This window comes from Cynocephalus volans, chromosome 16 (assembly GCF_027409185.1).
Source record: "Cynocephalus volans isolate mCynVol1 chromosome 16, mCynVol1.pri, whole genome shotgun sequence".
NCBI classification, from domain to species: Eukaryota; Metazoa; Chordata; class Mammalia; order Dermoptera; family Cynocephalidae; genus Cynocephalus; species Cynocephalus volans.
The window spans coordinates 13629860-13645664 of record NC_084475.1 but is presented as its reverse complement, the minus strand read 5'-3'; the positions used below and the strand labels follow the sequence as shown (position 1 = coordinate 13645664).

At 44.4% G+C, this 15805-nt stretch overlaps 1 protein-coding gene across 1 annotated transcript in view; it reads left to right on the top strand.

Moving 5' to 3' along the window:
* Positions 1-15805, top strand: part of SLC39A11 (solute carrier family 39 member 11) — a 360418-nt gene that overhangs the window by 278208 nt on the left and 66405 nt on the right. Inside the window, exon 7 of the mRNA XM_063081195.1 lies at positions 3933-4002. Within this exon, the coding sequence (XP_062937265.1) occupies positions 3933-4002 (70 nt within the window). The remainder of the gene's footprint in view (positions 1-3932; positions 4003-15805) is intronic.

Here is a 15805-nt window from a genome sequence, read left to right as displayed (position 1 = left end):
AACCAGGAAGCCAGCCTTCACCAGACGCTGAATCTGCTGACACCTTGATCTTGGACTGCCCGGCCTCCAGAACTGTGAGAAATAAATTTCTGTTATTCATAAGCTAGCCAGTTTATGGTATTTTGTTATAGAAACCCAAACAGGCAAAGCTGAAATCACATAGATATCACATACATGTTGCTGTCTTGGAGACTGGCCAGACTGCAAACCTCATTCCATGCTGTTAAAACTAAGAGCTGGTTAACCCTTGATTGAAAGAGAAAATACTTGTTTTTAATTATTTACTTTTCTACCACCTACTTAAACTCTGAAAGTGTTCTAGAATAGTTTAAACTCATTAGAAGGAAGAGAGGAAAAGTAACATTGGTGGAATATCCACCATGTTCTAGGCCAGTGATCCTGAACCCTGGGTGACTTGTCTGCTCCCCCCATTGCCCCCAAAGGACATTTGGCAATTTCTGCAGACATCTTTGATTATCACAACTGGGACCAGAGGTGCTACTGGCATCTAGTGGGTAAAGGCCAGGGATGCTGCTAAGAACCCTATAAATGCCAGGATAGTCCCCCACAACAAAATGTCAATAGTGAGAAACCCTGCTCAGGGCATTCCAAGTACCTTTCATTTATACAACGATCCTGTAAACAAAGCAATGCCATCCTTCTTTCATTTTTGCAAGAAGCTTAAGTAATGTATCAGGATTCGAACCCTGCCCTGTCTCAAGAAAAAGCCCATGCCCTTTTGTTACTCTCTTTCTCAACAGAGGATGGAAAGAGATAGAGATGCAAGAGGGCTGGGAGATGGAGACACGGGGGGAGGGGGATGGAGATGCAGGGGGGATGGGGGATGGAGACATGGGGGGAGGGGGATGGAGACGCAGGGGGGATGGGGGGTGGAGACGCAGCGGGGAGGGGAGATAGAGACACCACAGGGAGAAACGAGATGCAGGGGGGATTGTGAGACCCCCATCTTCCACTGCCCGAAGGAGCCTGGGGTGGGCTGCTTCCAGCGCTTACCTTTGAGTTTGTTTTCAGGACTTTGCCTCACCCCGTGTCTGCCCAGGTTTGGCAGCTTCTTCCTCTGCACCAGAGCTGTGGCAGTAGCTGTGAAAATGGGCAGCAGCTTCTGCAGGGTGTCCCACCCCTTTGGTTTCTTGTCTTACCTGCCTCCTCACCTGCGCTCTCAGTGGGACACCTGGAATGGGCGCTCCCGTGGGCAGCTGTTCCCCGTTCCTTTTCCACCTAGTAGGTTCTTTTGACCACCTGTTGATACTCAGTGCCTGCCTTAATTTTCTTATTTATGTTCTTTCTGCGTGTGTAATTCGTCCTGGCTCCTCATTAGTCTAGCTCTCAGATATCACCCCCTGCCTTCAGACACGGTAACAGCTACATTCTCTTCCCCGTACCTCCCTTCCTCTTCCCCTTTCTAAATCCAGGGCAAACTGATGTGGTCGCCTCCTAGGGCAGCCTGTGCTTCTGGGGCAGGAGATTGTGGTTTTGCTGGAGAACAGAGAGGAAGGACAGGACTGCTCTTTGCAAACCATCAGGGAAAGTTCATTCCTGATCGTGATCAGGTTCCCTGCTGTTGGCCCCTGCTGAGGTGTGGAGGGGGCTGGAGGGATGACACAATGACACATTCACTTTGCTCCAGACCTCTTCAGGGCACAGATTCAGATGCCAGGGCTTGCTGCCCACAGGGCCATGTCACACCTGGGGGAAAGCCACATGTCCAGCTCAGCAAACTGGGTGGCAAAGGGTACTTGGAGAAGAGGAACAGAACGGGAGACTGAGATTCAAGGCCCTGCTCTGCCCCTCCACAGCTGTGTCCCTTTGGGCAAGTCCTTTTCATCCTCTGGTAACTTGGTGCTCTCCTCCCCAACCCCCCAGAGCTGTTGTGAGCATTTGCATAAATCAGTGCACCAGGGCTGCATTCTAAACAACCTCTAAGGGGTTATTTTGCTAGTTAATATAGGTGCTTTTGCTCTGGGCTGCACTATCATAAACATTAAAATGACTAATTAGAGGAAACTTTTTAACAAAAGACCCAGCCAGCTGTTTTTTATGGTTTAAAAGACCAATTTTTTTTTTCAAAACAAGGGATATGCCTCTCTGGTGTCAGGAATGGCCTGTTTGTCTTTCTGGAGCTTTTGACACCTCTCCCCAGTGGACCAGGGTCCCTGGTGAAGATCTTTGCCTGGAGACCCACTGTTACTGATGGGAGTGTGTTGTGGTCTCAGCCGTGTTGGTGCAAAACAAAGTTGAGAAGAGCAGATTCGCAAACACTACTCCCTGGAGGTAGGAGACTGGCCAGGTGGCAGCAGCTCAGACGTCCTCTGACTTTATATTCTCGTGACTATGGGCACTGGCAGCTCCTGAGATTCAGGGCTTCACAGAAAAGAGGCTGCCTCTCTCCTGATGGAAAGGGTGTCTGAAACCCTTAGACATGTCCATCACAGCCTGTCCCGAAACTCCACTCCTACTGATGTTGGGCACCTCACGTAGGATTCTTGTTCATTCTTGCCTATCCCTTTTGAAGCTTGTCAGATGCACCAGGCAAACCTTAAAATATTGAACATGTGTCCAGACCTCCCCTTGGAGTTGTAGCTTCCATAGTATCCACGCTTGGAGGAGATTTCTGAAAGACAAGGAAAAGGACAAGCCACCGTGGAGAACAAAGAACCTGGACCTCAGAGCGGAACCCACCTGGGGGCTCAGATCAGCCGCACACCTCTACTCTCTGATTCGAGGACTGCAGGTGACAGTTCCTACCTGCAGTTTACGTACAAGACTTACAGCACAGTGCCTGGCATAGAAAGGGCCACCAGCCCCCATCTCCTGAGAAAAAGAACCACAGAGAGACTAAGATCTTGACTACAAGGCTTGATATGGAACCAAGAGTAATCTTGCAGGAGACAGTGAAGACTCAGGCAATGCACATGCCTTTATTCATAATTGACATCAGGTACCATAAAAATAAAGAAATTTTAAAAACCTTGATCTTTAAAAGTCTGGCAGTGTTGACTTGGCTGGCTGCCTGCACCCCAGAGCTTGTCAGAGGGAGTGTTTGGAGACTTCTCTGTGGCCTGCAGTATTGTGTACTATTCATGCCCACCCATCCCAGCCCCAGGGAGGGATCGAGACATGGCCTGAACCATGGAGTCTCAGAATTCTGGGCTGGGGCTGGGATGGTCCACGGGTGGGCTCTTGTTCCCGCTCTGGCCAAGAAGGTATAAGGAGAACTCTGCCAGGAAAGACCCCCTCCCCAAATAATGACACAAAGGCTCAATAAAGAAAGGTTTGTTCCCTCCTACTTTCTTCTTGCCTAGATCACTGGTAAAATGCCTGGACATAGCAGTCACTTTGCTAGTCTGAGGACCTGATTGGTGGGGATGCTGAAGCAACAGCACAGAGAAAGCCTGTGTGTGCAGTGACATCACTGGGCTGCCATATCGACCATGTACTTTTTATTGCGTGAGCTAATAAATGAAGCTATATGTGCTTAGGTCAAGGGTCATCAAACCCCATAAGGAGCCAGGTAGTAAATATTTTCGGTTTTCAGGCCATACATTCTCTGTCACAATGACTCAACTCTGCTGATGAAGCATGAAACCAGCCATGAACAATTTGTCAACCAGCATGTGTAGCTGCGTGCCAATGAAACCTTATTTACAGACACTAAAATTTGAATTTCATATAAGTTTCATGTGTCATGAAATACTCTTCTTTCTTTGACATTTAAAAAAATATTTAAAAATGTAAAAATCATTCTTGGCTTGCAAGCCATATTACAACAGGCAGTGACCAGATTTGGCCCCGTAGTTTGCTGACCCCCGTAGCAATCTCACCTGACACAGTGATGGTAATGGTGATGTTTCTTACTGGGAAATTATTTCTGACCCTTCATGCTTTTTCTCTTTTTTTAATGTCTTTTTCAGAGGGTCTTGCTGTTGGAGTTGGTTTTGGGGCTATAGAGAAGACAGCATCTGCCACCTTTGAGAGTGCCAGGTAAGCCAGCCCGGTGCCCTGGAGCACGGCTCTGACCCTGGTGGTGCTCCAGGTATGTCTGTTACCTGGGTGATTTCTGCACATAACTGTTCAGCACCCTTAGCCCCACAGGGCAAAGATCGATGGAGGTGGGCCTAAGGCCAGGGGACCCTCCTCTAGGGTTCCCTGTCATCACCTTGCACCCGGCTAACCAAGCCAAACTCATGTCATCCTTGATACTCCCAAAGACAATCACCGGGCTTTGTAAATTCTTCGTCTCTTCTCCTTCCCTTGAATGAAACAGGGCCTGGATAAGGTTACAGCCCGGGTATCACATGATGTCCTTTAGACATCATGGAGGTGAGCTCTGCATTTTCCACCCGGCCTGCAAAACCAGGATTACTACAGCCACGGATGGTGGAACCTGCCATCCTAGGGTGCAAATGTCTCCAGGGGACTAAGGAGTGGCAAAATGAGTGGAGACAATCAGGTGGAGACAGTCGGCAGAGACAGCTGGGAATGTTGGGGACTGAGGCAAATGTCAGATAGCACATGCACCATCTGAAGGCTCATGAATTCACAGTAATTTAAAGACATAATTCAGGTCAGATGCCTCAAGGGCCTCTGGTTCATCCTACATCTAGCTCATTCCCCTGCCTTCAGACCGGTGCAATCTCAATATTCTCCTCTTCTCCCCAAGGAAAGGTACCACCTCCTTTGATATCTGCTCTGTGTCTATGAGTCATGACCATTAGAAACTAATTTATCACATACTCCTTTTCCTTCCTTCCTTGGTTGCTGAACTTGCCTGCAGCCTCTTTGTGCCCCAGAAGGACTGTGTTTATGTCACTCCCCGGCATCTAGTTCCACAGCTTAAGTAGAGCCCCTGCATGTTAAATGTAGTCATTCAATTCTGTCACTGAATTCTGAGGCTATGTGTTAAGAGGTGTGTCTGCTCCACAAAGCCCTGAACATGTGTGTGGTCTGGTATGTTCTAAGTCAAAATTTTTCCTGTACTTCACTTCAGACTCCGGCCTCCCAGACTCCCAAGTCATTTCCTAGCTCCAGCTCCAGCATCATCTGTTAAAATGATGCCTATTGTGAAAATCAAATGAGACGGTAGATGGGGAAGGATAGGCCTTCAGAATGTAAGAAATGTCACCAAAAACAAGGGCTCCTTATGACTCACAGCACCCTGCAGACTGCTCTTCTAGCACAGGGCTTGGGGTGGGGCAGTTTGGCTCTTGCCCCTTGGCACAGACATTCTGATCCTGACTTCATTAGACCATGAGAAACATCAGAGTCAAGCAGTATCCATGGGGCTGAAGAGCCCAGAGGGGCTGGCGTCATACAAATTCAAAGGCCAGGTCCTCCCAGAGCACAGGAAACCATACTCACTGCAGAAAGTCTGTGCCTGGCTGGTGACAACTGTGCCCCAGGCATTACTCTCACAAGCCAGGCTCTCAGTCTGGTGGTACCACATCCTCCATGACATCACAATGTCAACTCCAATGTCCCTCTCTTCTGTTACCTGCACTTTTTTCTAGTATTTGTAAATATTTCCGAAGTGGAGCAAAAATATTTGCAGCCCAGCTCTGCCCTTTCCTTGACCAAACAGATTGTCTCCGAGTTATGTAAACCTTCACCTCCAGGATCCTCTAACTGGGGTTGGGTTCGGCAGCAGGCCTTGATACTTTCATCCTCACAAGAACCTCTGCTACACAAGCATCACTGGGGGGTTATTGCACACACACACCCCTTCCACTCACTATTACAGCCCATGGAGCAGAATAGTTGGAGCTGTGTGACCGCTGCCACTGTATGCTTAGAGTATTCTCAGGAAGAGAGGAGAGACCCATGCAATGCAGGCTGCGGAGAGGGGAAGGGGGAAGAGCGCTGTCCCTTAAGCAGACCCCTCAGCCCATTGTCCCCACTTAGAAATCCACATATAGTTCTCCATTTGGATTCTTCTTTTCTGAATGCCTGTGATCTTCTCCTGGGTGAAAAGCAGAGAACCCCCAGGCAAGACTTGTTAGCTTTCTCTGCCTTTAGCTCATGCTACAGACCGGGTTTCAGGGATGGATAGGGACTAGATGGTAGTGGAAAGTGTGACCTTGGGTAGCCAAGAGGGAAAAACACCTGATGAATTGCAGGCTGGGCAGGCAGAGCCTGCAACCCCGCAGACTGTAGAGAACTGAACCACGTGGCTGGGTGGGACCAGTGTTGTACCTGTTTGTCCAGGGAGGTCAAGGGATGGAGCTTCCAGTTGTCTCATCATGCTGAGACTTTTCAACCAGAGTCTGTGCTGTGTGTAGGGCCAGAGAGACAGCCCTGCCCAGAGAGGAAGAGGGCCACATGGTGTTCGTATGCTGAAGCAGTGGCTTGCCTTAGACTACGATCTGCGAGAAACTTTTGTGTGATAACTTGTGTTAAATTCACCCATACTTGTTCTCAGTTCAGTTTTTTAGGAGGGAAAAGAGAAGGCAGTCAAACTGTAAGATGACTCAAGTAAATACTACTTAGAAAGGGAACAGACAGCTCTGCTAGGTGAGATGCCAGTGAAATCATATTGTCCCCAAGATTTAATAGGGCAGCATAAGTCAGGGACCACCATGACTTAGAGCACCAAGCAGAGGGATTCTGTGCACCTGCTCCCCGCCTGCTCTGAACCTCCCAAACTCATTTAGTACCTTGGGCAGTTGTCTCCACTGACACTGCAGATGCTTAGCTTTCTTCTGAGATCTTTTGGCCTCTACTCATTCATTCATTCATTCATTCACTCTTGTGAGGACTGCAGTGTGCCCCACATTGTGCTAGTCACTACAGAAAACACAATTTGTAAGACATAACTCTTCCAAGAAGCTTAAAATTTCTCACGAATACTTCAGGTAACATGGTGGACTCAGCTGACATGCAAGCCCCACTACCAACAAATAAAGGAAGAAAAATAGCTTTTAGTGCACAGCCAAGGACTAAGAAGGAGAAAGCAATGACAGATGCTGGGAATAAAAGGAGGAACAAAAGGCAGAGTTGTAAGTGGCTTTAGATCCTGATACAGGTTCAAGGGACTGAGAGTTGGACTTTATGTCTGTGGAGTGGATGGTGACATGGCCTTGCCCATGAGTGTTAGGGAACTAAAATAGCCCCAACATGAAGACCAGGGCTTATAAGGCATTGCCTGTCTACACAAGGGGCTGTAAAACTCCACTCACTGGTCCAGGGAGTTGCACATGGAACATGTCCTTTCTCTAGGATCTTGGATGGAGAGATGAGGTATAGGATAGAATAAATTATCTGCAAGATATCAAAACCCTAGACCTGCATCAAGGGTGTAGGGTACAAATTCATATACTCGATACCTTATACCAGAAACCCCAAATAAAAAAATTAACATAAAATCTGGCCTACGGGGCCGGCTGGTTAGCTCTCTTGGTTAGAGCATAGCCTTGTAACACCAAGGTCAAGGGTTCAGATCCCCATACCAGCCAGCCACCAAAAAAATCCAACAAAAACCTGGCCTAGGGTAATAGAAACCCTTCAGGCTCTAGCAGGAGCGAACATAAAGCCCTTACCTAGGACTCTTCCATTAACCAGGCACAAAGATGTCTGGGAGTGAAGACGGGGCTCTTAAGTATAGATAAGCTCACACTATGATAAAAAATAAAATAGAGACAAACCACATAAGGAAACAAACTGCCATTTAGGAAAGATAGCACCTTTAAAACTAGAAATAATAAGACTAAATGAGAAAGACATGAGAAAAACCCAAATTGGGGGGTGAGATGCCATCCAGCACTCTTCCAAACTGTCAAGATCATCAAAAACTCACAGTCTAAGAAACTCACGGTCCAGGGGAGGCCAAGGAGACTAAATGACAGGTGCTGTCCTGGATGGGATCCTGGTACAGGAAAGGGACATTAGGGAAAAACTAGTGAAATCTGAATACACCATGGAGTGTAGTTAATAGTAATGTGCCAATATCGGTTCCTTAGTTGTGACAAACATACCATCGCATGTAAGACGTTAACAATAGGGGAAACCAGTGCAGAGTATACAAGAACTGTCTGTACAGCCTTTGAACTTTTCCGTACAGATGCCCTTCAACTTACCATGGGATTATATCCTGGTAAAACCATCATGAATTGAATATACATTTAATACACCTGACCTACCAAACATAATAGCTTAGCCTAGGCTACCTTAAACATGCTAAGAACACTGACATTAGCCTACAGTTGGGTAAAATCATCTAACACAAAGCCTATTTTATAGTGAAGTGTTGACTACCTCATGTAATTTATTGAATACTCTACTGAAAGTGAAAAACAGAGTGTATGGGTACACTCTATACAGTATGGATACATACTGTTATATGGGTACTCAAAGTACAGTTTCTACTGAAAGCGTATCACGTAAAGTCAGAAAATCTTAAGTCAAACCAGAGACTGTTTGTATGACTAAAGTTAATCTAAAATAAAAGGTTTCTTTTTTAAAAAAAACTACATAAGTCTGTGAAAATGAGAACACTTTTTAATATTTAATAAGGGATAGAAATTACAACCATTAAATATAATAGTTTTGCAAAAGAACAAGCAGATTTGAAAAAAGAAATAGAATTTTTTAAAATGAAAAATATAGACATTAAAATGAAAATCCGTTAGAATAGTTAACTGACTGAATATAGCTGAAGGTAGAATTAATGAAGTGGATGGCTGATGTGAGGAAATCACCCAGAAGGCAGCATAGAGAGGTAAAGAGATAGAAGCTATGGAACATAACTTAGGGAACATAAAAAAATAGAATGAAAAGCTCACTATTATCTAATAGGAGTCACCAAAGGAGAGAGCGAGATGGGGGCAGTGTTAAAGAGTAATGAGTGAGAGCTTTTCAGAAATGGAAAGAGACATGAGTCTGCAGTTTGAAATGGTACAGGATCAATCAAATCATCGTGTGGATATAGCTTAACTGCAGAGCACTAGTGACCAAGAGAAAATCTGAAAATATACCAGAGAGAGAAGAATGATTCTTTACACGGAAATGACAGACTGGTAGAAGACTTCTCAGCTCTAACAGCAGACAAGGGAATGCTGGCTTCAAAGTGCCAGTGACAAGTAACTGTCACTCTAGAGTGGAAGCAGCGGACTTTCTCTTCAAGTTCCAGATGGTTTGCAGGCCATTTGATCTCTGTCGCAACTACTCAACTCTGTCATGGAAGTGCTAAAGGAGCCACAGACAACATATAAATCAATGAGTGTGGTTGTGATGCAATGAAAGATCATTTACAAAAGCGGGCAGCAGGCCCTTGGGTTGTAGTTTGCTACCCCGCTCTATCGTCAAGTAGAATTTCTCACTGAGAGCAAATATAGACTGCCAACTTTACTACTCATATAAACCCTTGCTACAGGATCTATGTAGGAGTCAGCTCAGGAAAAAAGGGAAAGTAAGATACTAATAAATATGCTAGTGAATCCAAAATGACAATTATACTAGTGAAAGAGAGGGAGGAACAGGACTGAGGGAGAGAATGAATGAATGAATGAATGAAAAACATTAGGAAGAGAGATGCAAAAACAAAGTAGAATAATTCAGTCATCAGATGATTGAACTCATCTTTTAAAAGAGATTGGTTCTGCTTTTTAGAATTCCAGTTCTATGTGTGGCACACCTAACACATGACATGGAAAGGTTGAAAAGAAAGGAATGAGAAAAAGATACAAGGCAACTGGCAATCAAAAGAAAGCAAGAATTACAATGTTAGTATCAGATAACAGACTTGAAGACAGAAAGCCATGTAAGGAATAAAGGTCGATATTTGATGAAGAGGGGAGCAATGCCCCAGGATGACGTTGGGGTCCTGCATTCGTGTGCTTCTAGCCACATGGGTCCCGACTGTTGCAAGGAAAAATGGTCAGAACTGTAAGCAGAAACAGACAAAACCACAATCATGGTGGGGGAATCGAATGCCCCTCTCTGGTCCTTGCAGATAACACAGAGGAAAAGTTAACGAAACGTCTACAGTGGAGATATATAGACCCCCAACCCAGCATTTAGAAAACTTACATTCTTCTCAAGCACATGTGTGCGTGCGCATGTTTCCCAAATTGATTAGAGTGCTGTGCCACAGGGAAAGTCAGAATGAGTACCCTGAGATCGATACCACTCAGACCACATTGTCTGACCTCAGTGTGATATAACTGAACATCAACAACAGAAAAGACAGCCACAATAATTTGTTAGTGGGCAGTTAAACCCATAAGCAGTGTAAGATTAATGCCGTCTAAGCTCCAAGTGAGTGATATAAACCAGACTAAGAAAGGAAAGCTTTTTTGCTCATTTCAGGGGTGCTTCATAGACCAAGCGTATTCCATCAGGAGTGTGGGGCATCAGCTCAGGGAAGTGGAGACTGGAAGTGCAGGTGATGCCATGAGCAAATGCCCAGGTAGGTCCCCAGGTGTTTTCAGGGCAGTGGATAGATAGATGTGATTGGTGCTTTATGGCTGGTGACACCGAAGGATTCGACTGCAGCAGGCTAAAGCAGAGGTGCATTACTCAGCTAGAGGCTTGCAACTGGTGGGCTCTGATGCACGGTAGTGACATAACCCGAGAGGTGATTCAAACATGCATCTGGTTGAGATGGAATAATCTGGGGAAGGGGGGAGGAGGTAGATGGACGAGCGTGAAGAATTCAGCTCCTGAACAACACATTCATTGACCACCCACAGCTGTGTGGTTTAGCAGCTTCGAAGAAGGGAAGGCTCACTGTTGCGGTGATGATGGAAGTAAGGAGGGATGACCAGAGAGAGGGTTTCTAAATGCATTTGTCAGCTGATTGTGGTGTATGGAAGGGAGAAGGAGAAGTCAAGTTCAGGTGAGAAGGAGACAGGTGTGTCATGTGGAGTCTTGGAAGGGGCTAAAGAGAGAAAGAGTGGATTTACATGGTTTGGAGAAAGAGTTACTCAGCACATGCCTGGAGTATGCATGGGCCAAGTTAACTGAGCTAGATAGAGTTCTCTGTTCACTTAGCATAGAGGCTAGCAAACTAGAGTCTGCAGGCCAAATTTAGCCCAACACCTGTTTCTGTATATAAAGTTTTATTGATACATTCATTTGTTTACATATTGTCTGTGGCTTTTTATGTGCCACAATGTCTGATCTGACTAATTGACACAGAAATCTGTGCTGAAAATCTGGAAATATTTACTATCGGACCCCATGCATAAAGTTTGTAGACCACTAGTTTAGTGGACATAGTCCATGGTTAGCCCGTATTCATCATTAAATGCTCTGATGCCAGCTGTCTTTTTTACAACTTCTTACCTGAGTACGATATTCATCTTTAAGCAGGAGGTTCTCTTTTCTCCCCTATGGCATCATAGACACCCATGAGAAAAGAAAAAAAAAAAAAAATTAAATATTCCAAGAAGGCGTTGTCTGCAATTTTTACTTAGCAGGGTTTCCAACCCAGAAAGAAGACCAGTAGGCACCAGGCCTATAATTTGTGTCTGGCTGCTGCCATCTGGTGTTAAGATGTTGTCACTGCCTCATGTTCATGGAGCCCTCCCCAGCTCCGTCTCCCACCCTGTCCACCTTCCTACCTAGCTAGGTCAGCTTGCAGCAAGGTGTTCCTTCAGAAGGAAGTCAGTGTCCCCCGAATTATGAAGACTCTCAGCCAGCAAAAGACAGCCTGTGGTTCGAAGGAGACACAGCTTTCTTCTTTCTGATCCCATAGCAATTTCTTTTGGTTTCAACCACCAAGAAATTATTCAGACCATATGTCCTTGGGGAGTCTGATGCTTAAGCGGTTTTCCTTTCTGAAGTATCCTTACCTCCAAAGAGCATGTTCTCTAGAGAGGAGATGTGCCCTCAGCTTTCACTTATTGCAAAGGCAGGCATAATTCAAACCAGCGAGGAGAGCTAGTTTATTTATGCTTGAACAATTCTGCTTCACCTGCCACTTCCCGTTTCAAGCTTTGACGAAGCACACCTTGAGATGGGTTTGTAGTCTGCGAATACACCTTGACAGACAGGTATAGCAGGCATCCTGGAGCAGGCTGTGCATAGCAGAGGAGGCTGGCTGCAGACTTTACAGTGTGCCATGGAGAATCTACAAATCACATCCCCACGATATGACTGGACGCATTCCCTTCGGAGTGTACCAACCAGCTAATGCCACCCCACACCCAGACACTTAGTAAAGGATGCCTGGTTGATTAGCCTAAGTTTGGGTCTCAAATAGCTCATTAAATTACACGTGGAGGCATCAAAACCAATTTTAAAGTATATGTCTGCCTCCCAGATCAAAAAGTAAAGATCATAAATCACATAAATCCTTTCCCCTGGCTTACAAACAATACACACAAGGGCACTTCAAAAAGTTCATGGAAAAATAGAATTAAAAGATAATCTGAATCTTTCCGTGAACTTTTTGAAGTACCCTCATATGTTGACATATTAACAATTATTTAAGACAACAGCCATTAGTTAACTAAGCAACCACTTATTTAGAAACCAAATTGCAATAGACACATTTTCCTAGTCGTTAATCAAAATTAGCCAGTTGATGGGTATGTCTGTATATGTAAAATGTTATTACAAATGTGTGTCTGTCCAAGTAGCTCCCCTACTTTTGTTCCAGTAGGTTCTTGACAACATGCTTGCAGGTTACATGTAGAGAAGTTAAAGAGAAGACTTTGTGGTCTCAAATATATACTTTGAGTCTAAAATATAAGCTTTTTAATTATGGTTCACTCGAGCAGCTTTTAACGAACAAGCTGCCGTAGCTCTCTCCCACCAAGCATCGATGCGGCTAGTCTTACGATGTCTCTAGACCTGCCCTGGGCAGGACCAAGTCTCCCAGATCCCAGGGAGATCCTCAAGGTTGCTGATCTTGACCTTCCTGCCCTATGAACTGGGTCTCACCAAGCCCAGCCTGATGTCCCTGGAGAGTGGTCTTTAGCCTGAGAAGTGGAGACCCAGCATGAGAACAGGAAGGTGCCTGGGGGGAGGAAGTGCTTTTACACCTTGATTCAACCATTCCCAATGCTCACAGCGGAATAGTGCCCCTTCTCCCCAACCTTCAATCACTTCCACAGAATTGGAAGTAGATTCTCATGCTGTTCTTTATCTGCAATCACAGATTGTGCGCTCCGTTTTATTATATGTGAACAGCCCTTCTCTTGAACCTACCAGTCTACCTTGTCTGGAGTTCTAGAGTGATCTATTGGCAGCTCCTTCTCTTAAGTTTTTTTTCTTTCCAGTCCTCCCCCACACTGATAGTCTTACCTTGAATTATAAAGAGCAGGTGTAATTTGAAAGTGTCAACAGACAGGCGACGGTGGGAGACAGTGCCACCCCGCGGCAGTTTGACATCATAGATTGCCAGGAGAGGTACCAAAAAGAAAAAAGTGGACTGAGAAAGGCAATTGAGATGTGTCGATAAGTGAGTCAGTGTTCGGCTTATGCAGAAGTCATACCTGGAGGGGCCGGCCCGTGGCTCACTCTGGAGAGTGCGGTGCTGGTAACACCAAGGCCACAGGTTCAGATCCCATATAGGGATGGCCGGTTAGCTCACTGGGTGAGCGTGGTGCTGACAACACCAAGTCGAGGGTTAAGATCCCCTTACCTGTCATCTTTTTTAAAAAAAAAGTCATACCTGGAAATGTTGAGGACCACATATGTGTATACATACGAGTTTATAAACATACTCTGCCCATTTTCCAAAATAGCAGCGTCTTTATATTCCAGCTATTTTGACCCTGATATTTCACCCCTCTTTCAATTCAGCATTGAAAAGATTCATCATCATCCTGTTTTCTTCTGCATCAGAGACTAAAAGTGCAGGTCTTCTGTGATCCTTCACAGAGGGGGGAAATGTGAAGTGGGCTGATTAAAGGACAGGAAGCTCCTCTAAGCTTTCCATTGTCTACCCTGGTGGCAGAAAGTAGGAGGGGATGAGTCCTAACTTTAGAACATCAATTTGATTTTTCCTTTTGTCATTTTGGGGGTGACACGTTTACTTTTCTAATGACTTTTTTGTTAAAATAATGTTATTTATTGCCTCAGTCCCAAGAAGTAAAGAAAGTGAACAAGAAAAATCTGCCAGACACATGGGCAAAGTCAGACCAGGATTAAACAGATTCTTACAAACAGTTTGCAGTAACGAGTCATTAAGTCATTTGTCTGTCTGTCCATCCATCCACCTGTTCAATCCACAGAGGTTTACTGAGCACAGGATTCCTCTTTTTGAGAAAGGTTATTATATTAAAAAATTTTTTTTTAAATTTTAACTTCTTAATATACATTGTAGTTGATTTTCGTGACCCTTTACCCATTCTTCTTCCCCCCCGCCCCTCCCCTCCCCACTACATCATATCTGTTCACTTGTCTTAACAAGTTCAAGGAATTGTTGTGATTGTTGTTTCTTCTCCCCTCATCCTTTATTCATTTGTGTGTTTATTTATTTTTAGCTCCCACAGATAAGTGAGAACACGGGGTATTTCTCTTTCTGTGTCTGACTTCTTTCAATTAATAAAACTTTCTGTAACTCCATCCATGTTGCTGCGAATGGTATTATTTCATTCTTTTTTATAGCTGAGTAGTATTCCATTGTGTAGATATACCACAGTTTCCTTATCCACTCATCTGATGATGGACATTTGGGCTGGTTCCAACTCTCGGCTATTGTAAAGAGTGCTGCGATGAACATTGGGGAACAGGTATACCTTCGACTTGATGATTTCCATTCCTCTGGGTATATTCCCAGCAGTGGGATAGCTGGGTCGTATGGTAGATCTATCTGTAATTGTTTGAGGAACCTCCATACCATTTTCCACAAAGGCTGCACCATTTTGCAGTCCCACCAACACTGTATGAGAGCTCCTTTTTCTCTGCAACCTCTCCAGCATTTATCATTCTCAGTCTTTTGGATATTAGCTATCCTGACTGGAGTGAGATTGTATCTCATAGTGCTTTTAATTTGCATTTCCTGGATGCTGAGTGATGTTGAGCATTTTTTCATGTGTCTGTTTGTCTGTTTGTATTTCTTCCTTTGAGAATGCCTATTCAACTCCTTTGCCCATTTTTAAATTGGGTTATTTGTTTTTTTGCTGTAAAGTTGTTTGAGTTCCTTATATATTGTGGATATTAATCCTTTGTCAGATGTATATTTTGCAAATATTTTCTCCCACTCTATTAGCTGTCTTTTCACTCTGTTGATTGTTTCTTTTGATGTGCAGAAGCCTTTTAGTTTGATATAATCCCATTTGTTTATTTTTCCCTTAGTTGCCTGTGCTTTGGGGGTCATATTCATGAAGTCTGTACCCACTCCTACTTCCTGAAGTGTTTCCCCTATGTTTTCTTTAAGGAGTTTTATTGTTTCAGGGTGTCTATTTAATTCTTTAATCCATTTTGAGTTGATTTTGGTATATGGTGAGAGGTATAGATCTAGTTTCATTCTCCTACATATGAATATCCAGTTTTCCCAGCACCATTTGCTGAAGAGACAGTCTCTTCCCCAGTGGGTAGGCTTGGTGCCTTTGTCAAAGATCAGATAGCTGTAGATATATGGGTTGATTTCTGGGTTCTCTATTCTATTCCATTGATCTGTGTGTCTGTTTTAATGCCAGTACCATGCTGTTCTGGTTATTATAGCTTTGTAATATAGTTTAAAGTCAGGTAGTGTTATACATCCAGCTTTACTTTTTTTACTCAGGATTGCTTTGGCTATGTGTGGTCTTTTGTTATTCCACATAAATATCTGGATAGTTTTTTTCCGTTTTTGAGAAAAATGTCTTTGGAATTTTAATGGAGATTGCTTGAATCTGTA